The 26181-nt window shown below is 33.1% G+C and overlaps 1 protein-coding gene and 1 non-coding gene across 2 annotated transcripts; one reads left to right on the forward strand and one right to left on the reverse strand.

Annotated features, from left to right (window-relative positions):
* The first annotated feature begins 11939 nt into the window (after positions 1-11939).
* TRNAR-UCU (transfer RNA arginine (anticodon UCU)) lies at positions 11940-12012 on the forward strand. Its single transcript has one exon. It is a non-coding gene; the product is annotated as a tRNA-Arg (tRNA).
* Positions 12013-23700: 11688 nt separating this feature from the next.
* Positions 23701-25903, reverse strand: LOC127086597 (uncharacterized). Its single transcript, XM_051027379.1, has 4 exons — positions 25476-25903; positions 25073-25183; positions 24098-24178; positions 23701-23974 (listed from the first exon to the last, which is right to left on the reverse strand). Exons 1-4 carry the CDS (start codon positions 25731-25733, stop codon positions 23900-23902), a joined length of 525 nt encoding a protein of 174 aa, XP_050883336.1. The 5' UTR covers positions 25734-25903; the 3' UTR covers positions 23701-23899.
* Positions 25904-26181: the final 278 nt, after the last annotated feature.

The raw sequence follows: 26181 nt of genomic DNA on the forward strand, positions 1-26181 counted from the left end.
TGAAATAAAATCTCTCTCGATCGAACTGCATGATGTTGTGCGTGTTAGCTTTGATGACTTCCTCAGTCATCCCCTTGTTGCAGTTATCAGTGAAAACCTGTCCAGATGCTAACATTTTTGTCCATTGATGGCCTATTCTACCAAATAGTGATCATAAACTATAGTACGTAGATTTGACCAATGCAGTGATTGGAAGGTTTTGGGTTTCTTTTTGCACCGAGTTCATTGCTTCTGCTAGGTTAGTTGTCATGTGACCCCAGTGTTGGCCTCCGTCAAATGCCCTTGCCCACTTCTCCCGAGGGATGTTGTCTATCCATGATAAAACGTCGTTGTTTGTTCTTCGGATTTCCCCCTGATAGTAGTTAAATTTTGCCTCTGTTAACACATAACCCATGTTAACAACTATTTTGCGTAGATCCTTGTCTTTAATCTCGCGCATGAAGTTTTGTGCGATGTGTCTAATGCAATAGACGTGTGATGATAGAGGATACTGCCATCCATTTTCCGGATTGTTGTATGCACTCTTTATCGATTCATGCCTGTCTGATATTAGGCATAGATTTGCTTGGGGGGTAACGTGTATTCTTAAATTCTTAAGAAAGAAACCCCATGCTTCCTTTGTCTCACTTTCAACCAATGCGAACGGTATCGGAAATATGTTCCCGTTCCCATCCTGTGCCACAGCCATCAACAGAGTCCCTCTGTACTTGCCATACAACCATGTTCCATCAACCTGCACAATTGGTTTACAATACGCGAAACATGGTCGAAACGCCCAAAACAGACGATGAAACATCCTTTGGTCACCTAAGTATGAACCATCATTTGAAATCACAGGTAAGGATTGTAATTCTACAATGGTACCTGGTAGATATGTTTCCATTACCAGTATCCACTACGGCAGATCGTTGTAAGATGTCTCTCAATTTCCATACAGCGACTCAATTGCCTTACACTTTGCAATCCATGCCTTTTTGTAGGATATGATATACCTGTATTTCTCAGCAACATGAGCGATGATAACCTTCACCTTAAGAGAAGCGTCCCGATTTACAAGCTCCATTATGCTCTTACTAATCATTTATGAACTGAGTTTTGTATGGTCTTGTGACATGGAAGTGGTTGTGCACGTATGAGGCCCACCAGACTTACTAACTCTCCACCTTGAGTTGCCCTTACGCAAAGATTTTCGTTGTGAGTCGGTTGTTCTTCAACATCTTCATTCTGACTCGGTTGTTCTTCAAGATTTTCGACTAGACGAACATATATCTCAATGGTGGGTAATTGAGATAATGTTACATGACATTGAAACATCGACTTGACATCTTCTTTGGTCTCAATGGGTGTCATTATGTAAAAGACGGTATTATCGTCTCCATTAAATAATGGATGGCGATAAATGATGTCTTCAACATAACGTTGTAACTTTTTTCAATACGGTCTTTTAAATGATGGAAGTCGGAGTTGATGTGGATTTTGAACATATGCAAATTCTTATTGCAAAATGAGAATCCCTCACTTGGATCTGTGAAAAGGGACCCTTCGAAATGGATAGACACAATTAAATTTCTTTGAGCCATGGATGTTGAATATTTGATTTGATTTAGGAGATATGAATGTAGAAGATTTGGATTGGTGAGAATGAATGAAGATGTTAATGGTATTTATAGTAAACCAAACCATATACAAATCACATGCAGATATTCATTTAATAGGAAGAGAGAGAAAGCGTGATCCCTAGGTTGTACTAGCTCTTCCATTCCTTGGGCGAGCCATAACCCTAAAAGAATAAACTCGTCATTCCATTGGACGAGCCCATACGGAAAATGAATTACCTCGTCATTCCATTCGACGAGCTCATACATACCAAAGCTTAACTCGTCCATCAAAGTGACGAGTCTGAAAGTAGGCTTTTGGGCAGTGAAATTTCTCATCAGCGTGGGAATCTCTTCTTGCAGGATTCCTTACCAAATTTTTTTGCATGCATTCCATGCATTGTCCAATCACCCATTAAAATTCAAACCAATATATTTATTATATTTTACTACTATAAATAATCCTTACCTCTACAATTCCTTCTCATCATCTACCTACAATTTCTATTTCACAAATACTTACTTTCTTCAAATATTTACTCTCTACAAATATTCACTATCTTCAAATCCAAAATGTCTTAGTTATGGATGGGCGAATCACACCGTGGGACGACGACAAACATTGCCGAATACGTAAGTCTCTTTCAAATCTATTTCACAAATTCAATATGTAAATATCACATCAAATATTCATTACCATTTTTTATTTTAATTTCAGCAAGACGGTAGGTTTCGGGTCCATTTGCATACATATATTCAACCAAGTGCGGTTATAATACCGTATTTGGAACTAGCCGGTTTTGCAAATGTGGCTAAGATTGCAAGTCTAAAAGTAGACTCTAAACTAATTGTTGCATTGTTAGAGAGATGGAGACCGGAGACACATACCTTTCATTTACCAACAGGTGAATGTACTATTACACTAGAGGATGTGAGTATGTTACTCGGTCTCCGAATCCATGGTAAAGCTATTAATGGCCCAACAAACGTAACCAATGATGTTTACATGGAGAATTTGGGCATCGAACCAACAACTTCGGATAAAAATGGGGCTTCTGTCAAAATAGTTTGGTTAGAAGCAGTATTAACACAACTCAAAAATAACCCTAACCCGACCGAGGCAGAAAATATTCTTCATGCAAAAATTTATATTTTACTTTTAATTGCTACTTTTTTAATGCCAGATAAGAGTCACAATTTGTTGCATTCTTCTTGGTTACCTTTAGTAGGAGACCTTGAAAAATGTAATACATACAGTTGGGGTTCTGCTTGTCTGGCGACACTATATAGACATATGTGCAAGGCAACCCATAAAAGAGTCAAGAGCATAGGAGGATGTGTTGTATTACTAATTGTATGGGCATTCACACGCATACCCTTGTTATCCCCGGTTAGTAACGAGGTTCCATCACATCCTTATGCATTAAGGTAACGATTTTCATTTAAATGCAATTTATATTTCTCAAAATTATTTATACGTTGCTTTAATGTATTTTTTTTAATATGCAAGATGGTCCAAACAAGGTATGAATTATGGAAATAATCCTCGTCATCATCTACGAGGGTATCGTGTTGCAATAGAACACATGGAAGAAAACGATGTAAGAATGATTAATTATAATATTCAACTTATTTAAATTTATTTTATACATTCTAATAGTTATATTTCTTTTAAAAGTTTATTTGGAGGCCGTACATATAATATCCAGTGCCTGATTATAATGACAACCGAGTTTGGAGTGCAACAACATATATGGTATGTTTCTTTACCGTTGAGATGCATCAGACGGATCGAGTCAAACTCCAATTCGGATTTGAACAACAAATACCGTCTCAGCCAAGATGTCTAAGTGAACACCATAACATGACTATGGTCCAAGCTTGGGACACACATTGACAAGATTTAAATAAAGAAGAGCTGAAAGAATGGAAAAGAAGAAGGCATTTGGTGTTACAAGGAAACTCGGTAATTGGTGAGTCTAAGCCGGGTAGAGAATACATGAATTGGTTTTTATCAATTCCTTTTATGCACGTTGCTCCGACACAGTTTTTGAATGATCCCCGTCAACGTGTAGCTTCTTCAACCCAACAAACAACATCACCCCTACAATAACATAACCAATCATCATCCCCAGCTCAACAAACTTACCAACACACCCAGACCACACAACAACACACAATTTATTCCACCTCAACCCAACACCATAATCCCCACACTCCATTCCCTCAAACAAACTACTATTGCAACCAACAATATCAACAACAAACCAACCTACGCCCGCCCATACAATACACTCCAATTCCTCAACCCAACTTTGAATACTCAAACCCTCATTCTCAACCCCAACCTTCTAACACCATATTCGCACATCCCACTCCCACATACAACCCTGATGATGTCTATTATCCTCCTATCCAACACACCTAACCTAGAACCTACACACAAGCCACACATTCACTACCCAACTTTAACCTCACCGATGACCATCTAATGAATATGCCTTCTTTTCGCATTCAAGAACTCGACGGTATGGATATGCCTCCAAACACATCACAACAACATCAAAGTCAACAACAACATCAACAACAAGACGCCCATGATGAATTGTCTTCCAACTCATCTCCGTCTCCCGCAAGACAAAGATAAGAAGACTTGGGCAAGGGAAAACGCAAAAAAGTTGGCACAAGATGTGGAACAGGCGGTCACTATAAATAAAATGTATTCCTTCCATTATATCAATAAAATGTATTTCTTTCATTGTAATTCTTAAAAAAATAAATCATTTCTATTATTAATATTTAAAAAAAATCATTTTATTAATAATATTTTAAAAAAACAATATTAGAAAAACAATTATTATTATAAAAAACTATTATTATTAACATTTTATTTTAAATATTTTTATAAAAATATTATTATTATTTTAAAAAAATTTAATTATATTAATTAAATATATATTTAATTAAAAAACTATTTAATAATAATTAGAAAACTATTTAATAAAGTTTTTAAAATAATAAAAAATAAAAAAATTACTTCCTTCACTAGCTCGGTCAATGAATGACCGAGCCTACCCAACGCATTATGGGCTTCAGGAACTCACCCAATGAATGGACGAGTCCAATAAGAAAAAGGGGGTAGATTGAGATTTTTTTTTCAAAGTGGAGTATAATGGAAGATTAATTTCAGATATGGGGCAGTTAGGGAAAAAAGTCCAAAATACACACACACACACACATATATATATATATATATATATATATATATATATATATATATATATATATATATATATATATATAGAAATGAAAAAGTTATATTTTTTTCTTCTAAAAGCAATTGATATTAAAGAGAATACAAGGGTTATTCAACACATAACAATCCAAAAAACAATTAGAGAAATTTTCTATCAAACAAAACTAATTTAAGCATCTAAAAAGATTCATGCAAAAAGCAAAGAAATTAGAGTTGGAATAAGAAAATTTCCTATGCAAGATCATTTCCAAGCATAAAATTTAATGTTCCAACAAATATCATCAATGTTACATGTCTCATTGTTAAAAAAATTCTCATTCATAACCTTCAAAAGACAGCAAACAACCGACATCCAAATGGCTCCCAATTTCCAATTTCCATCTTTGTTATTACCCAAACCGCACAACTCCACAAAGAGATTACAATAACACCCATCATAAGAGCTAATAAAACCACACAAATCACCCACCCTTTCCCAAACAGACAAAGAAATTGAACACACAAAGAGAAGATGCTTCAAGTCTTCTTCCACATCATTACAAAGAATAAGAGATCTATCAATTTTGCATAAACCTCTCTTGAATAATTGGTCCTTCTGGCAATTCTATTCCAAAACAGTTTCCATCAAAAAGATAAAATTCTCGCTGGCACTTTGATCTTTCATAAGAAACTGAACGCTTTTTCTGGATCAATTGACAGCAGATCATGCACTCTATTGTGCAACATCAACTGATAAGCCTCCCTAACACAATAAATTGTAGATTTGTCAGTGTTCCAGCTAATATTATCATTCGACCCCATGATAGGAAATACCACTGCTAACAAAACCTTCAAAGACCGAATGTTGTCCGAAACTAAATCCTGCAATAATAGAGGGACTCCTATATCTCCCCAATTCCACACCCCTTCGCGTCAGAACCCCAAAGAATTCACAAAAGCATCTTTTTTCTGCTACTAGCAAACAGGTCATGAAACATTTCAGCAAAAGGAGAAGAATAGTACCAAGAAGCAGACAAAAAAGAGAATGGATTTTTCTTCTCCCAACTTATAACCGATTGAACTTGCAAAAACGAGATCAGTTGTTGTTGCATCACTCTTGATCAAGTCCTTACACCAAGATGAAGTTGATGCCCTCTATGTAATATTTTCCGACAGAACTTGATGCTCAATGGCTCCATATCTCGCTTTGAGTACCTTCTTCCATAACGACTTCTTATCCTCTAGAATCCTCAACTTCCACTTAGACAAAATAGCAAGATTAAATTCCTCTAAGCTTTTGATGCCGAGACCGTCCTTCTCTTTTGAACTACACAATATTTCTCACTTCACCCAATGAATTTTTGACTTACCATCAGATCCTCCCCAAAGAAACGGTTTCCTAATCTTGTCAATATCTTTCAAAATACTCACTGAGGCTTTATAGAAAGAAAATAAAAACATAGGGAGGGTGGGCATAATAGAATTGATAAACGTGATTCTTCCCGCCAAAGACAAAAATCTACCTCTCTGAAGAGTCAACTTAGATTTGAACATGTCAACAATCGGATACCATGTTTTAATTCTTCTAGGGTTACATCCAATAGGAATACCCAAGAAACTAAAGGAGGAATTTTCAATCTTGCAAGATAGAAAATTAGATGCTACCAAAGGAAAATGACTACTCAGATTAATACCAATAAGCATGCTCATATGGAAGTTCACCCTCAACCCCGATACGAGATCAAAACCCCTCAAAATGACTTTAATACTCTAAAGATTCTTCCAACCACTTTCTCCTATAATCAAAGTATCGTCGGTAAATTGTATAATTTCAACTGAAGTATCCTCATCAACACGAAACACCTTGAAATCACCCACTACAACAACCTTTTTGATCAAGTAAGAAAAACCTTAGGTGACAATAATGAAAATAAAAGGAGATAAAGGATCTCCCTGTCTTAATCCTCTTTCCACTTCAAAATCCTTTATAGGGATACCGTTTAGCAATATAGATAAATGACACTTGAAAATACATTCCTTTTTATCCCTAGTTAACACAATCATATGATTTTTTGAAATCGATTTTGAAAAAAACACATTCTTTTTTATCCCTAGTAACTTTGTCTATAATTTCGTTAGCGATTAAAACTCCATCAAACAATTGCATACCAGGAACAAAAGCAGACTGACATTGTGAAATGAGACCACCAATAAGCCTTTTCAACCTAGCTGCCAACAACTTTGCCAAGATTTTATACAAACTTCCAACCAAACATATGGGCCTATATTCACCAAGATTGATGGGATGAGCTACCTTGGGAATAAGAGCCAGAAATGAAGATGTGACAACTTTAGGAAGGTAAGCATGTCGATGAAAATCCTTCACAAACGAAATTATATCTTCCTTCAAAATAAACCAACACTTCTTAACGAACACAAAAGTGAAGCCATCCGGTCCCGAGCTTTTTGCTCCATCACAGCTCCAAACCGCTGATTTGATTTCGTCCTCTGAAAAAGGGGCCTCAAAATACTCTGCTTCAGTCACAAACAAGGTTTTGAAAGAGCAACCTTCCAACAATGGTCTGCTCGATTCTGGTTCTGCAAACTTGTTTTTAAAAAAACTTATGATTGCTTCCTTAATATCCTCAACTGAGTCCACCATACCATTTTTCAGTTTTAACCATTGCAATATATTTCCTCCTAACTCTCCCCTTGATCAATTTGTGAAAAAATTTCAAATTTAGATCGCCATCCCGATTCCACTTAACCATAGTTTTTTGGAGTAACATATTATCTTTGATGAATAAATTCCTCCACATCGACTTACACGCTTTTGAACGTATATCTACTAACTCCTTCACATCATTTTCATCACAAAAGATCAACTGATTATCTACCTCATTAATAATCTCCACTTCTTCATCTACTTTGAGATTGTGCCACCCAAAAACATCTTTATTCCATCTTCTAAGTCTCTCCTTCAACACTTTGAATTTTTATTTAATAATGTAATCCCTGCTTACTTATACAACAATCTCTTTCCACTCTGTTTTGATAAACTTAAGAAACTCTAAATTTTCAAACTAACAGTTATTAGATTTAAAATATTAGGCCCTCAGTTGATAGAACAAATCTTCAGCCAAATCGGACAATGATTAGAAATATCCCTCTTGCCAATTAACTGGCCTATCACACCCCATATGCCTATGATTGAATCATTCAACAAAAACCTATCTAACCTGCTCATGGTTTTTCCGTCTCCACTGAACCAGCTAAAACAATTACCTGATACAGACAGATCAATCATGTTTAATTCATTAATGAAAGCTTTGAATTCCCTCTACTCTGAAATTCTGCTAACTAGAGTCTGCCCCTTTCTTTTAGAAGAAACTGAAAATCACATTAAAGTCACCTCCCATTATCCATAAACCATCTGATAACTTCCTCTTAAGCTTGATCAATTCACTCCATATTTTCCTCTTCAAACTGATACCACACGCAGAATAAACATTAACCGCATAATAAATATCACTCTTCCAAGCCAATTTTAACTCAAGATAACCTTCCCCTTTGAAAGAAGAAATAGGCCTAGCAGAACCCTCGTTCCACATAGTGATTATACCTCCTGATTGACCTAATGAGCTACTATAAGACCACCCTACCTCATGATTTCTCCACAAGCTTCTAATGATAGAAGAATCAACCTCCATCCATTTTGACTCTTGAATGAAAAAGATATTTGCTTTACCTGAATTAATGATGTTGCTGATTCTATTTCTCTTAGGCAAATTACCACCCCCTATGATATTCAGTGAGATATTTAATTGGTGTTTTAGTATCTCACATTTGAGATATTTAATTTTTGCGTGGTCAGTGTAAACTACAACCTTAGTGCCTACCAAGTAAGATCTAAAGTTGTCAAATGAAAAGACAACAAGCAACAACTCCTTTTCAGTGGTTGTATAATTAATATTGACTTATATTAATGTCTTTCTAGCATAATAAATGGTGTGGAACACCTTATCATACCTTTGCCCAAGAACAACTCTAATGGCAAAGTCATTTGCATAACACATGAACTCAAATGGTTGACCAATCAGGTGCCTTCATAATTGGTGAAGATTGTACCTTTTTTAAAGCATTGAAAGCTTGTTCACATTCAACACTAAAGATATATGACGCATCATGTTGCAGGAGCTGACATTGAGGTTTTTTAAAATTTGAAAAATCATTTATGAACCTCCTATAAAAACTAGCATGACTAAGAAAACTTCTTATGCCCTTGATGTTGGAAAGCGGGGGTAACTTTTCAATCACTTCAATTTTGGCTTGATCCACCTCTAATCCTATCTCAGAAATTTGTGTCCTAGGACTATTCCTTCCTTAACCATGAAATGACATTCTCCCGATTCAGCACCAAATAACTCTCTTCATATCTTGTTAACATCAACTCTAGGTTATCCAAGCATCTTTGAAATGATTATCCAAATACTGAAAAAATCATCCATAAACACTTCCATGGAGCATTCTATAAAATCAGAAAAGATGCCTATCATGCATCTTTGGAATATTGCAGGAGAATTATATAGTCCAAATGACATCCTTCTAAACGAAATATTCCATAAACGTTATTTTCTCTTGGTATTCAGGAGCTATTTCATATTTATTATAGCTTGAATATACATAAAGAAAACAATAAAATTCCTTTCCAACTAGCCTATCTAGCATTTGATCAACAAATGGAAGAGGAAAATGGTATTTCCTTGTAGTTTTGTTTAACTTTCTATAACCCATGCAAATTCTCCAACCAGTAACAACTCTTGAAAGTATTAGTACATTCTTCTCATTCTCAATCACAATCACGTCACCTTTCTTTGGAGCACATTGAATAGGACTCACCCACACGCTATCAGAAACAAGATAGATAATCCATGCATCCAACCATTTGATTATCTCCTTCTTAATCACATCCTTCGTGATAAGATTCAATCTTCTTTGACTTTCTATACCATTTTTGGAATTGTCTTTTGACAATATTCTATCCATATAAATTGTATGGTTGATCCCTTTATGTTAGACATTTGCCAAGCAATAGCCTTCTTGTTCTTTTTTAGACGTGTCAGAAGTTGACATCTTTACTCATCAGACATATCAGTTGCAATTATCACATGAAAATTCTATCATGCCTCTAGGTCGGCGTATTGTAAGTTAGCAGAGAGCTGTCTAAATTCCAACTCAGGTGGTCTCTTTATGGATGAGTAATTGGATTATACCAATTCAATTGAAATCTCCAAGGTTTCAAAGTTTTCCATCCTGGCCTCAATTGGGAGGAGAGGTCCACTTATGATACATTCTCTTACCAATTCATGTTTATCTTTTTCACTCAAATTTTGTTCCAACTCTTCTTTACTCTTCATGATCTTCTTGTTAACAAGGGAAATGGTCTTCCCAAAAGAATAAGGGTGTTTCATCATTCAAATTTTCATATTTTATTTTATTTTTTATCTTCCTATTTTAAGTTTTATTTTGGATTTTAATCTCTTTTTGAATTTGAAATTAATTTTTAGGGGATCAAAAATAAAAAGAAAATAAAAAAAGGAAAACCAAAATTCTAAATTTTAAAATAGAGGTAACAAAAAGTAAAAAAAAAATGAAAATAGAAGGATCAGAATTCCAGAAACCAAAAATAAAAATAATTGAAAACAAAAGGGCCATAATTACAATTAAACTTAAATTAAAAATTGATACCATGATTATTGTCATGGATGGAAATGGATGTGTCGATGTCCATCTCTTCAGTACCCTAATCAACTAACTTGAATTTGACTTTATTGATAACCTTTTTGAATGACTTTCTAAAATACTTTACCCTAATCAATTAAATTTAAATATGAACCAAAATTAAAACGTCTCAATTTATTGACCATTTAATAAAAAAAAGTCAGGATCATCATATTATTTTTTGTTTGATAGAATGGATAAATCGGCTTTAGACCATAGTCAAATTAATTAGGATATATATATATATATATATATATATATATATACTGAGGGGAAAAAATACTCCAAGAAATTATAATTTGATAATAATTATGACCTTGATCGGAAACGTTATTCTTTGAACCACGTGGATGGTGATGAGAATTTAGGCTTCTACATTATTCTCTTCCTATTTTTTATCACAAAGATAGTGGGGAAATTGCAAATGTGTCCTAATCAAAATGCTTCTGTTCAGTACATTAAAGTTCAAACATAACCATAACTCATGGTTTTTTATTGAAAGATACTTTCCGACAAATGTGACGTCCGGCGGTCAATTTCTCTATTTAAAACCCCCAAGGCCTAATCCACATACAGGCCAGCATTCAAAGGAGTAGGTTGCAAGTTACGCTAAAATATTTCGAAATTTTTACAAATATTCAAGTAACCATTCATATCCAACTTGGTATGTATGTCCTTCAAAGATATGTGCATATGAGTTGGAAACTTAATGCAGAATGTGGACCAAACAGTACATAAGCAAACTACCTTTAGTGTATATCTGCAGCTGAGAACTCATATTGAAGTGGATGAACAAAAAAATCAAATATATTAGAAAAGATGCCTTAAACTGTTACATTATCTTTTTTTGTTTCTCTTATAGTTTTTCTGCTAGTTCAAATAATGAAGTATCGACTTTGCTTTCGATAAAATCTGGTCTTGTTGATCCTTTAAACACTCTTCAGGATAGGAAGTTGGAGTCACCTCATTGTAATTGGACCGGAATCAAATGCAACTCGGTCGGAACCATGGAGAATCTCGATCTCTCTCACAAGAATCTCAGTGGTATAGTATCCAACGATTTACAAAGGCTTCAATCTCTTACTTCTCTTAACTAATGTTGCAATGCAGTTTCATCAAATTTATAAAAAGATAGCATCATTTAAACATGTTAAAAATTACAGTATATTTGACTAACTTTTCTATTTATAAGGTGCAAATCAACCTGTGTTGATACTGCTAGCTCCCCGTTCTTAACTATCGCAAGACAACTAACAATGCTAATTTAATCCAAACATAAAATCACATTTGAAGCTAAATTGTTATTGAAATTTATACCAACATGAGAAGCGCCCATGGCCTAATGGATAAGGCGCTTGACTTCTAATCAAGCGATTGTGGGTTCGAGTCCCACTGGGCGTGTTTATCTTTTATTTTCATCAACATAAACACAATTCTACAAATTTTTCTTTCAAGGAACTTGATATGAGAACTTATGTGAAAATAACAAAACCTTTTTAAATTTCAAATTATAAAATCAATTAAAAAATAAGACAAACTATGATTAAATTACTAGACCAAAATAATCAATAGTTTTTAATTTTTTTGATATTAAAAAACATTTATATCATCACAAATTTGTTCTATGATTCTGAAACATTTATTTCCCACTTTTTTTTTCTTTCTAGAAGCAAAAGAATTTTCCACAATAAATAGAGTCTAATTAAATTAGATCAAAATTTTATTCAATAATTATTCTTTTAAGTTTAATTCATGAATTGAATAAATAAATAAAAATTAATTTTAAAAATAAAATCATATATAATTTAACTTATTTAACTCATTAATTAGTCATAATTATTTAATTTTGACTCAATAAAATTAATGAATTAGAATAATTATTTTCTATAGTCTTTAATTATAATTTCTATAGTCCTCACAGAATTTAATTCATGCTAAAAATTAAAAATTTAATATTTAATACATTTTTAAAATAATTATAAACAATTGAAAATAATTTTATATTAATAATTTTTTAATATAATTATATATATATATATATATATATATATATATATATATATATATATATATATATATATATATATATATATATATATATATATATATATATATATATATATATATATAATTGTATATTAATCAAAACATTTAATATAATTATATATTAATCCTAAAATTATTTGTAGCTAAAATAAATAAAACTATATATCATTGTTGTGTTCAAAAAGTAACAACTAATATAAAAAAAAAACTATATATTAACTCAAAAAATAGTTGCCTCTAACATCTGTATAAATATATATATCTCATCCAAAAATATTTATTAATATAATTATATATTAATCAAAATTGTTAATCAAGTTGATATGAATAAAAAAATTTAATGCTTTTACAATCATCTAAGTTGGATATTGTTTGGTAGAATTACATTATAACAATGATATAATAAGTATCGCATATACAATAATCTAAGTCGTATATCATTATTTTCAAAAGGCATCAAATTTTTTTTTTTTTAATTTTCAAATACGATATAGGTTTAAATGCATTTTTGGTTCTCCTAGTTTGTGTGTTTTAAACAATTGGTCCCCCTATTACAAAATCTGCGATTTTGGTCCTTGAAATTTGATTGCGTTTGAATTTGCATGATCCTCTATCCAATTTTGATTATGTGTCCATTCATTAATGATGTGGCATGTACTATTTGGTGGACAATTAATGATGTGGCAAATACTATTTGCATGATCCCCTATCCCTTTCATATGGTACAATTTGATGTTCCATATGAAAGGGGATTATGGTGGACAATTAATGGCAGCAGTGGGGATGGATGACAATAACCAAAATTTTCCAATTGCATATGCTGTAGTTGAGCTGAAACAAAGGATTCATGACAATGGTTTTTAGACCTTCTTATGCATGATTTGGAAGGATACAATCAGAGGTCCTATGCATTTATATCAGATCAACAAAAGGTAAATCATGTATACTTGTACTTATGCATTTACTTGTTTACATATTATGCATTTAGATATTTACATATCATCCATATTTTGCATGTGATAGGGACTAGTTCCAGTTGTTCAAGGCATCAGTGTCAATGTGGAGTCCATATTATGTGTGAAGCATTTATATGGCAATTGGAAGAAGAAACACCCTGGATTGGAATTAACGGAAGTGTTGTGGGCAGTTGATAGGGCAACAACAGTTCCAACATGGGAAATGGCAATGTTGAGGATGAAGGCAATGAAAGAGGATGCATGAAAAGATATGTTAGATATCTCTACTTGCCATTTGAGCAGATCACAATTTAGATCATATTAAAAGTGTGACTTACAAGTGAACAATACGTGTGAAGCATTCAATAGATAATATTGGAGCATAGGAAGAAGCCTATTATCACTCTATTGGAAGGCATCAAGCATTACATCACCAAGAGGATGACAAGTCAAAAGGAGTTGCTCCATGGCTACACTGGATCCATATGTCCTAGAATTCAGTCGGTTATTGAGAAGAATAAGAAGCAAGCACAAGGGTGGAGTCCCACATGACATGGTGATGATGACCTATCAATATTTGGTGTCACTAATGGCATTGAAACTTACTGTGTTGACCTGAAAAAGGAAGCTTGCTCATGCAGAAAGTGGGACTTGTCTGGTATCCCTTGTTGTCGCGTAATTGCCTGCATATGGAACATCAAGAAACAACCTGAGGATTATGTTACTGCATGTTATAGGTCTCTTTTGTTTTTCTATACTTGGTCTGTTTTGCTTATGTATACTTGTTCTGTTTTGTTTTTCTATACTTGGTCTATTTTGTTTATGGACATTTGTGGACACTTACATTTGTTTAATTCATGCTATAGGAAATCTACATTTATGGACACTTACTCAAACATTGTGTATCCAATCAATGGACCACAATTGTGGCCTGTAGATGATCTGAATACAATGGCACCACCAGTGATGAGGAGAGCCATAGGCAGGCCAAAAAAATAGAGGAACAAAATGAATGATGAACCTAGAAAATCCCACATACTACCAAGGAGGTTTTCAACTGTCAAATGTGCAAAATATGGTGCTACGGGACATAATAAGAGGAGCTGTAAAGGCAAAAAGGCAGCTGACAGAGCAATTCCAAAGGGCAGTAATAAGTCAAAGAAGACTAAGAAAGTGAAAGGTGGAAAGGGAACAAAAAAGTCCAAAGAAAAACAAACAGAAATTGCACAAAGTTCACAAACTCCTCAACCTACTTAAGAATAGTTTCATTAAGACTTAAGTAGTTTATGACTTATTTTGGTTGTATTGTATGACTTAATTAGTTTATGACTTTACTAGTTTATGACATAAGGAGTTTATGACTTAAGCAGTTTCATTTTGACTCAAGTACTATCTTGGATTTTATTTTGGATGTTCATATATTAATGTTCAAACAAGGTCAATGTTAAGCATATTGGTTGTATATTAATGCTCATTTTGACAGTATTTTGAGTTCAAATTATATCAGTTATGGTTATATTAATGTTCATTTTCATTTTGACATTATCAGTTATATTAATGTTCATTTTGGTTATGTTAATATTCATTTTGACAGTATTGACAGTATTGGTTATACTAATGCTCATTTTGATAGTATTTTCAATATATCAGACAACATTATCAGTACTTTATAACATAACAAACAATATTATATCAGACAACCATTATATCAGAGAACATTAGAACTTAGTCAGTACTTTCATTCAAATTCTATTACAATATTATATCAGACAACATAAGTACATAACCTAAAACCTAATTAACCTACAACCTATTTCATCAATATTGTCCCAACAAATGCAAATAACATAACAAACAATAACATCCAATTAATCTTCAATTTTTTCTTCAACATCTTCACTTTCATCTTCAATTCCTCATCTTTTTCTTTGTAAGATTTAATCGTCGCCTTCTCTTTACTTATGTTCTTTAATATAGCAGATATTAACTCTTTTGCCCTAGGATTCATCTCCTCATCCAACTAAACAAAGTGACTGCATTTCTTGAAACTTTGAATCTGTAAGCATCATTGGAAATGAAGTTGTAAACATCAACATAGCAAACCATTAACATTGAATATGTAAACATCAATGGAGATCCTTATACATACCTTATGTTGGTGTAAGCCCTAGAGGCCAATACTTTTGATACTTGTATCGAATTATTTATTAATAATAAAAGGCTTTTTCTTTATTATGTTTGTCTAATAAAGTCCCTAGAATTGATAGTCCGTTTAATGTATCAAGTGTGACTTAATCATGAGATCACATTAAACATAAGGACATTATTCTTAAAGTATCCATAGTCGAGCATTATTATGAAGTGGGATAACATTAAAGCATTAAGACTATTATGTATATAGACTGATGATCACATCTCATGGATCATGGATAAGGAGTTATCAAGTCTTAAACATAGGTATGAATATTAAGAGTAATATTTATCCTGGATTGACCCGCTATGAGAATACTATATAGAATGTTATGCAAAATGTCATAAGTTATTCTCATGCTGATAATGGTGTATACCACCCTTCGACCTGAACCCACTATGGACCCTAGATGTAGAGTCGAGTGCCTTATTGTTGATCAAACATTGTCCGTAACTGGATGACCATAAAGACAGTTGATGGGTACTCCACGAAGCATGCTAAGGGACATGAGTGACCTAGATGGAATTTGCCCATCCTGCGTAACAGGATAAATGTCTATGGGCCTAATATTGAACTGGACAAGGATGACACGGTCTATGCCTTGTGTTCAATATAGACATAAGGGAAAAAGGGTAATTGTACACATAAGTATTATCACAAAAGGATTTGTCAGATCACATGACATTTTCGTGTCTTGGATAGCAGTGATGTGTTGTTAGATACTGCTCACTGTTTATTATGTTAAATACGTGATTTAATATAATTGCCAATGCCGCGAAAACCTACAGGGTCACACACAAAAGGACGGATTGATGAGAGATAGAGTAACTAAGGAATACCGTAATGTACGGTGCCCTTAAGTGAATTGTAGAACATCGTAAGGTACAGTGTACTTAAGTAGAATACGAAATATGGTAAGGTACCACGCGCTTAAGTGATTTTGGCATATTATAAGATATGGGCCACATACACTTGAGTGGGCTTTTTAGCTTGCATCCCACACAAGTGGTTCTATAAATAGAACCCTTGTGTAGAAGCATTTATGCAGTTGCAATTTCGTTTCTCTCTCTCTCTCTCTCTCTCTCTCTCTCTCTCTCTCTCTCACTCACTCACTCAAAGCCTTTATTGTAGCAGCTAGCACTGAGATTGAAGGAATCCGTTCGTGTGGACTGAGTAGAGGCGTTGTCATCGTTCAACGTTCGTGATCGCTCCGTAGATCTGCATCAAAGGTTACAATCGTCACAAGAGGTAACGATTCTATCACTGATCATGCCCATTCGTAAGGATCATTAAAGGAGAAATTTTAAATTCCGCTGCGTTTTGGATCGCTCTTCTCCTTCACCTTATACATCCCACATCCATAGAAACGACGGGCTGGGTTAACACCTGTCCATGCTGTCATCAATGGAGCATCCAAACCACACTTGCATACATACATATAACGACTTGAAGATCTACTTCCATGGCCGAAACCGGATTGTTACGACATCATCAAAAGAAACGCTTGAGGAGATGAAGGAAAACGTTTTTGCAAGCAAACGATGAAGGAGATGGTTTAAATTAGAGGTTGTAGAAAAACAATGAAGGAAAGGTTGCAGAAATTTGGGCACGATGAAGAGGATGAATTTAATTCCTATTTCACTAATTTATAATTTATTTTTTCAATTTCCAAAATGTTTTTTAATATTTTCTAAATTAAAATATCCAGGTGGAAATTAAAATATTTGAAAATGCTGACATGTATCCAAATAGTACCTGCCACGTCATTAATGAATTGACACATAATCAAAATTGGATGGGGATCATGCAAATCCATACGCAATCAAATTTCAGGGACCAAAATCGCAGGTTTTGTAATAGGGGACAAATTATTTAAAACGCCCAAACTAGGGGACCAAAAGTGCATTTAAGCCTACAATATAATTTTTTGTTTGATGAGCACTATATAAGTTATAATAAAAGAGAACTATGAAAAGATAAATTAATTTAGTTTATTAATTGTAATGAATTAAAATTTATTTGTTATGATTCATTGTTTTAATTTTTCACTAATTAATAATCAAGTGTTTGACAATATATATATATATATATATATATATATATATATATATATATATATATATATATAATTTCAATTATTTCAAAAAATATTACATACACTAAATTTTTCCTATTCCTTTTTATAACATTATTGTTCCATACCAGGTTCAAGGCCGAAGAAAGGATTGAGAAACCCAATCTCATTCACGGTATAAATACTCTCTTTTTGCGTCAAAGAGGGTATGAGATTCATTTTTCAAGAATTTCACTCCCTCTATAGTGATTCATGAAATAATTGCAGCGATCAAGTGCTAATTTTACAGATCCACCACCACCTTCGCACCAGAGCTAAAAGTGTTGTCATCAACATCAAGAGGAAACAATGGAACTGTCTGTGGGAATGACAATTGATTCCTACTAAATATCACTACCAAACCTTCTCATTCTAGATCATCATAGATTTGACAGTTTCACTGAGTGAATGCCATATTAGGGGTTCCTGAACTAAGTCGAATCTTGATATTCCCTATAGATATTGTTGGGGAAGAACCGTTTGATAGAACCGAACCTCTCTCGACAAATTCAAGAAGAGATACATTTTTTAGTGGAAGACAAAAATATTGATCTTAGGGTTTATGAATGAGGAAAAAGTAGACAGAATTTCCAATGCAGATCTTCCCTTGGTCATCATTATCGTCATAGTCTTTGGAGTTCTGGTGGACGACAGAAGCTCCTGTAATTTTGTCTATCTAAAAACCCTTACTAAACTTAGACAAGGACCACGAGATCTGAAACCTAGAAAAGATCAAAGCCCACTTGCTTTCAATGAATCCTCAATTAATCCTTGCGAAGATATATGTTTACTTTTCTCCTTAGGGGAAAAGAAGGAAATAACTACATTGGATATGCATTTCTTCGTTATCCAAGGTGAAAACACGTACAATGGCATCTTCATACGTCTATTCCTAGCCACACTAGATGCAGTCGCATCTCTAGTGCATTTGAAATTTAAGTACCATGACGAATCTGGTAGACCCATCGTTATTGAAACGGACCTCCTAGGAGCTCGTCTGACACTAGAAGTAAGCAGGAAGATATCTAATTTTCCTCCATCGTCCAGGGGAAGGATCTGAAAGAAAGTAGTCTAATGACTAGCATAGCTGATCTCGATGTTCGAGATGAAAAGTATCGTAGTGAATTGGAACCGACAATTGGAATCAAAGCGAAAATCCTAAAACTAACCCCGATTGGAGATTTCGAAGCCATCAAGTTGGATAATACCCCTTTGAGGACTGTGAAGATATAAGCCAACCTACCTGTCGTAGTTATAGAAGGGTTGGTGAAGTGGTTTAAAGTTAATGCCAACCATTTTGTTGTTTCTCCCCATGAGATGCCCCAGTGTGGCGTGCCACTAGTTAAATGTGGATCCAGGTCCCCGATACGTATAGCAGAGACGACAACGAGAATCACTTGAGAAAGCAGAAGAAATTGCGAAAAATGTACAAGGATTACTAGACGCTAATTTTATCTCAGAAGAAAATGGTCTTCACAACCAATTTAGCAGAGATATGTTTTTTATTTTATGTTCTTGATGCTTTCTATGGAAATAATAAGGAGAATGACCATCATTACGTTCACCACTTTTCTTGATGAAGCAAAAGATAGCGATGTGGAAAAAAATCTCATTGATTACACTTGTTAGGTTCAACTAAGATTTCGTGGTAAAAGACTTGAGTTGAAACACTTTATCTCTTTATAAGAGCTTCTGATTCTTCCATGAGGTTTTGATTTTTAATCTCAAGGAAATATATGGTCTCTTTAGACTTTGATACAATTTGTTTCAACTTGTTCATTTCTTTATTTAACTTCTTGAAAATCCTAAATAAGTCATGGTAAGAAAAATTGGAAGTTACCTTGTTATCTTATGCTCTTCCATGAGACATATGTTGGTTTCTTTGTCAAAAGATTCCATATCATTGTCGTCTTAGATGATATAAGCTTTCTTTTATTCCTTATGAAGTTCCTTTCCCTGTTATGGTTTTGATATTCCTTTTGATTTTGGGAGAATTTCGGTTTTATATGTCATTTCTTCCAACATTGAAAGCATACAGAAGTAAATGTTGATTTTCCTTTGCTTTTGCTTTGTCCTTTTTGTTGTCTTTCACACTTCATGAATCTCTTGAAGTTCTTTACTATCACTGACATTTCTTCACAAAAGGAGTCATAATCCTTCTCTTCTTCAACCATGAGAGCTAGTCTCTTCTTCTTGTCATTTTTTTCATCATCAACGAGTCTTTTAAGTTCCATATCGTGTTCCTGGAATTTACCAAATATAGTTGCCATGTCCATGGTTGACAAATCTCTAAATTTAGAAATTGTAGTGACTTTTGGTTGCAAGTTGCGCTTTATGGATGAAAGGATTTTTACAACCAAGCCCTCACTTTGAAAAAATTTCCCAAGAGTTTTCATGTGACTCACGATATGAATGGATCTCTTTTGCAGGTCATAAATGCTCTATTCAGGTTTCATTTCAAAGAGATCACACTCATGGGTTAATATGTGCAGCCTCGACCACTTTACTATATTAGAACCCTCATTGGTAAATAGGAGGGTATCCCATATTTCTTTAGCAGTTTCATAGTGAGAAACACGCAAGAACTCATCAAGACCGATATCAGTAGTGGTGATTGTTTTTGCTTTCAAAATGTGTTGCACATTTTCTTTCTCATATTTGGTCAAATCATTTTCATTGTTTTTGTTCACCACAACACCATTAAATTCATGTTTGGGAACAAATGGAGCTTCTTTCACATCCTTCAGAATACCTCGATCCATTCCTTCAATAAAGATTCTCATATTCTCTTTCCACAAACTATATATATATATATATATATATATATATATATATATATATATATATATATATATATATATATATATATATATATATATATATATATATATATATATAGAGAGATATATATATAGAGAGAGAGAGAGAGAGAGAGAGAGAGAGAGAGAGAGAGAGAGAGAGAGAGAGAGAGAGAGAGAGAGAGAGAGAGAGAGAGAGAGAGAGAGAGAGAGAGAGAGAGAGAGAGAGAGAGAGAGAGAGAGAGAAATGAGAGAGATTGCACTAAGATTTATAGAGGTTCAGCTGATGTCTTGGCCTAATCCTCTCCTCAAGAGATTAACATTTTAAGAGTTCCACTAATAAAACCTTTTGAGCTTTTGTAAGGAATGTCCAAGAACCTTATTACAATCGACTAAGAGATTTTGCAATGCCCGATCCCTCAAACCAAAAAGGAGATTTTCACACACTAAGCTCACAAATCAAGAACGAGATTTTTATCGGCTAATCTCGGAAATCAAATAGAGGTTTTGTAGGATAACCTTCACAACCAACCAATAGAAACTTCAAGAGAATCACACTCTTGATAAAATAGTTGAACACCAGTACAACTAAAACCTCACAAAAGTTTTTCATTCAGAAAGGTATTGAGGCAATTTTAGTGAAAAGAAAGAAACTTAAACAAACAGGTTAAAATGAGATAAGAATGATTTAATAAAATTTAACCTTGGTGCGTGAAATAGATAGGAGGCTCTCTCCTTATATAGGAGAAAATGTAGCTAAAAAAGGAAAATAATCCATGGGCTTTTTACAACTCATAATCGATTACGCATATTCAATAATCAATTATGTAGTTCAAATTTGGAAGGTTTTCAAATTGCACTGTTACTAATCGACCGCAAACACGAATAGTTAATTATGAGGTGAAATTATGTATTAAGCATAAAGGATAATTGATTATCCAATGTGATTTTCACTAAAAATTGATTATTTGGACTTGTAACTAATTACCTATATTCGGAATTTTTTTTGGTGATTTTATCAAAGAAAGAAGGTTCTCAAAAGCATTTTTGTGAGTGTGTGAGTTTTTGTAGTAACTTTTGAGTTACTTTACCATTTTACAATATTTTGTTCACTCATGCACCGCACTAAGCGCACTATCGATTAGACGAGCTTTCAGACTTCATCTTCTTTCAAAAAAGTTAAGTTCAACATCTTGCTACATTATCTCAAACTTTAGAACTTCATGGAATCTTGAATCTTCTCTCTAATGAGGCTTGAGATGGCTTCAAGATGAATAACATCATTAGAGATAACTACAAGTACATAAATTCATATTTGATCTTCAAGCACCATCACATGGTCAATATATCAAACACCATCACTTTATCAACATATAAAAGACCATCACTTGATCCACATATCAAATTATATTATATGAATCAACAAGCCTTAAACAACAATACTAATGAAGACTTATTTTAAGAGCGTTGTCAACATCAAAACCAAATCAACATATTGTTGCAACCTTCATACATGCAAACACATATACCCACACAATAAAGAAATAAGAGTCTGAAATAGATCTTCTGGTATTTATACAAACAACCTAATCAACATCTCAAAAAAAGTCAAAGAGATGAATGGATGAATATCTAGGAAAGAATAGGCCTCAACTAGGACATTTCTTGAGATATCTCATAACTCTACAAGTAGCATGTTGAAGAACAATTAAGGCCTTGGATAAAACTTTGCTCAATTGTTGAGTGATGAATGTGATATCTAGCCTGGTGGTTTTGAGATGAATAAGTTTTCTAATTAGTCTTTTGTATCATGGTATATCTTTATATGAATCAATATTATCATTGCACAATTTAATATATGGATTATATGGAGTAAAGACGGATTTAGAACCTAACAGTCTTGAGTATGCTAAGAGATTAATGCAATATTTTCTCTAGCATAATAAGATACCTTGTTTAGAGTGTGTTACTTCCAATCGTAGAAATTATTTGAGAAAACTAATGTCCTTAATTTTGAAAATTGGATGGAAAGCATCTTTCATTCAGATATGGAATTGCCTGCAAGAGTTACATCATCAACATAAACTAACAAGATGAAAAAACGATTGAAGGTTGGATTGAGAGTGGTCTAAGTTAGTTTTATCGAGACCCCACGATGAGCGTCAATTGTATTTGTGAAATATAATAAAGAGAGCGTGTTCACATGTTTGATAGCAAAAGACTTTGTATGCTAAGGTTTGATGGAATTAGAGAATGAATCTCTAGGCCTAGAGGTTGGAGTTTTTAACGAGGACGCTTTGGATCGGGCAAGAAGGATAGAAACAATTTTCCCTAGTTTCCCGACCAATATGTGGGAGTAGGGGAGGACCGGTTCTTCTTCAAATCTTAAAGCAACGATTTTTTCCTTTGACTTTCATCCCCTAAATCGTTATCTCTTGGACATCTCACAGGCCATGTGTGATAAACGGGTAGAATATGGACTTAAGTTCGGGCTGGGGGGGAACCTATGCCCAATCATACGATCTGAAGTGCGTTCGCCCAGTATTTCAAGGCCTTATTTGGTCTGCTTTCGTCGTGGATTGTCCCTTTATAGACCCAATAAAATTATCACAATTCTGATTTCTATAATTAGGAATAAAATAAGGACAATCCAAAAACTCATATCCCCTTTAACGGATCTTTGATCATTTTTGGGGTTTGGGCGTTGGTAAGATATCCATATTAAAGTTGACCTTAGTCAAACTAACTCTTTGGATGAGCAATATTGAACTCCCACACTTATCTAATCTTTGAAGGAGGACGATCTCTATTGAGTATTTTGTGGATATGATGAAATTCTTTTCTTTGAAGTGCTTTCTCAATAAAAATCCTAATAATCTATGCTCAATTTAAGAATAGGAGGTGCATTATCCCTCTACTATTTTGAGTAATATAATATAAGCTCTCAAGGTATTAGAGTCGCTCATATACCATGATGGTAGCAAATAGTCAAATATCCTCGATAAAAAAATTTATAAAAGAATTGCAGTTGTGGTAAGATGTTTCATGCACCCTTTATTTTACATTTTTCTCTAAGTCAGCAAAATTAAAATACTTTGAAATCATAAACTCTTCCACATAAAATGATAAGAATTCTATTTAATAGCACACTGAATCCACAATGGTACATTCACTAGCATCTATCTCAATGAAGAATATCTATGTTTTTGCTTAGCTCCTCCAGCTTCTTCATCCTCACCCTCTCACTTTCAGTCACAAGCTATAATCCAAAGTTCACATAATACAAATGAAGAGAGACAAAAAAAAACATCATTAATGTTAGCTAGGAACAGAAAAATATATGAATATACTTAAAAATTCAATTCAATAAATAATTTCTTACCTCTACTAATTTTGTAACAAGTTGAGCTTTTTCTTTGTTTTTCTCATTGAAAGCCTCAAGAGCTTCATTGTATTCTCTCTCCTGTCACACCAAAAATATATAGTTTTACAAAATAGCTTTAATAAAATTTGAATTTAAATGTTTTCTCTAAACCTCGTTTTTAACTTGTGGACATAATGATGGGAAAAAAAGCATGCATTAGAAATTTGAAATAGCAACTTTATTATGAATAATCAATCACCTTAACGACTACTCCATCACTCCTAAAATAAGATCTCTTAGTTTTTTTAATACTTATTATAAAAACTATAATTGAATAAAATTTTTTTGATAATCATTATCATAAAGTATAATGAAATATAATGACTTGAATGTGGTTTCAACAATATCAAATTTAAACGAGGATTATAAATAAAATAAAATAAAATAAAATAATAATAATAATAGTAATAATAATAATAATTGATATTCCCTTAAAAAAAACAAAACGATATTTATTTTAAGATGATGAAAAAAAGAGTTAACATATTAATACATTAGTACCGGTGAAATTTGATTTTCTAAATAAGATGAGTCTGAATTTTATAAATTAAGAAAATGTAGTTAGAAAAAAATAGCCTATTAAAAAACACCGGTTACTAAGATAAATTTGAATTTTATAGATGAAAATATATAATTAAAGAATAAGATCTTATTAAAATTAATCAATCCAATTTTACGACAAAAATTAATCATCGATAAAGTCGGTGAATAATATCATGTTTTAAAAAAATGGGAACAATAAATTAAAGCAAATAATTAAGGTGGTCAATTGACTAAATTCTAAGTAATGAATTAATTGGTTGTATCAAAAGATGTGTTAGCAAAAAACATATGGGGTATGACATTGTCTCTTTGAACAATACTATGTTGTAAAGACAACAAAATTTCAAAAGCAAAACAACAATTAGCATAAGTAACAGTTAGAAATGTCACCTTTTTCTGGCATGTTTGACCCAATGGCTTCAACTCTTTGTTCACCATGTCTATCTTCTTTCTAACCATTGCAACATCTTTCCTCATTGGATCTGTGAAACCCTCTATCTCCTATGCAATTTCTCAAACAAATATTACTTATAATAAATGAAAAAAAAATCTTAAATATAACTAAATGTAGATAATTTTGTAAGAAATCACATTCAAAGATTTTATTGTTAAGGTGACAATATTGTGATTGCGCAATTTTCTACTGTATCAAAGGTTACGCGACGCGATCCTGACCTAGGTTTCAAACCATGTTAAAAGGTTGATATGTATATAAACAAAAAAAACAATCAAAGAATGAAACATTATTAAACAAACAATCTAGGTAAGATGAAGTGTTTGTTATTGAACTTACTTCTCTTATCTCAGCCAACCTCTTTGTTTCCTTTTCGACTCGACCGAGATGAGCATGAACTTTATCTCTAACCTCCAATTTTCTCCTCTCAATTTCTTCTTCCTTTGCTCTAAACATTGCTAGAACTGATCTTGACATTTCCTCTTCTCTTTCATCTCTTCTTGGACTCTGAATGTTGTTAATCATTCCTGAGTTCTTCACTTGTTGCACAATTTGTTGTTGTTGTTGTTGATCATATGATCTTTTTGGTGTTGCCATTGTTGCTCCACAAATCACACTTTTTTTCTCTACCTTCTTTTCTTTGGAATGATAATAACTCGTCCTTTTCTCTCCCTTAGGTGCTTATAAAATAAAACTCGCTTTTAAGCCAAGTATCTTATTTTAATAGTATGTATCATATATATTATTTTATCAATGTAGTAAAATATAGAATAGTGAACATTACATAAATACACTTTTGCAATATTTTAATGTTGGTAAGCTTAGGGAAGAATCATAATGGACCTGCTTTGGTTAGATAACTAGCTATTTTCTTAAATTGGTATATTGTCAAGTTAAGTTACTATGGCTTCTCACCATACTATTACTTTTTTTATGAAATAAATAACTATGGACCAATTTGGTTTACCATTTATTGGACATTTATTTATTGGAGTAGACAATACATGAAAAATACTTTTCAGGTTGCTAAGGATTAGGCAAAATG

The sequence above is a fragment of the Lathyrus oleraceus genome, chromosome 5 (genome assembly GCF_024323335.1).
Source record: "Lathyrus oleraceus cultivar Zhongwan6 chromosome 5, CAAS_Psat_ZW6_1.0, whole genome shotgun sequence".
NCBI classification, from domain to species: Eukaryota; Viridiplantae; Streptophyta; class Magnoliopsida; order Fabales; family Fabaceae; genus Lathyrus; species Lathyrus oleraceus.

Bases quoted from the DNA above. Each gene is read 5' to 3' on its own strand.
- LOC127086597 (XM_051027379.1), bottom strand. From the start codon at position 25,733: ATGGCAACACCAAAAAGATCATATGATCAACAACAACAACAACAAATT. The intron at 25,184-25,475 runs GTAAGTTCAATA...GAAATTGCATAG, and splicing joins GGTTGGCTGAGATAAGAGAA to GAGATAGAGGGTTTCACAGA. The intron at 23,975-24,097 runs GTAAGAAATTAT...TTTGGATTATAG, and splicing joins TTGTTACAAAATTAGTAGAG to CTTGTGACTGAAAGTGAGAG.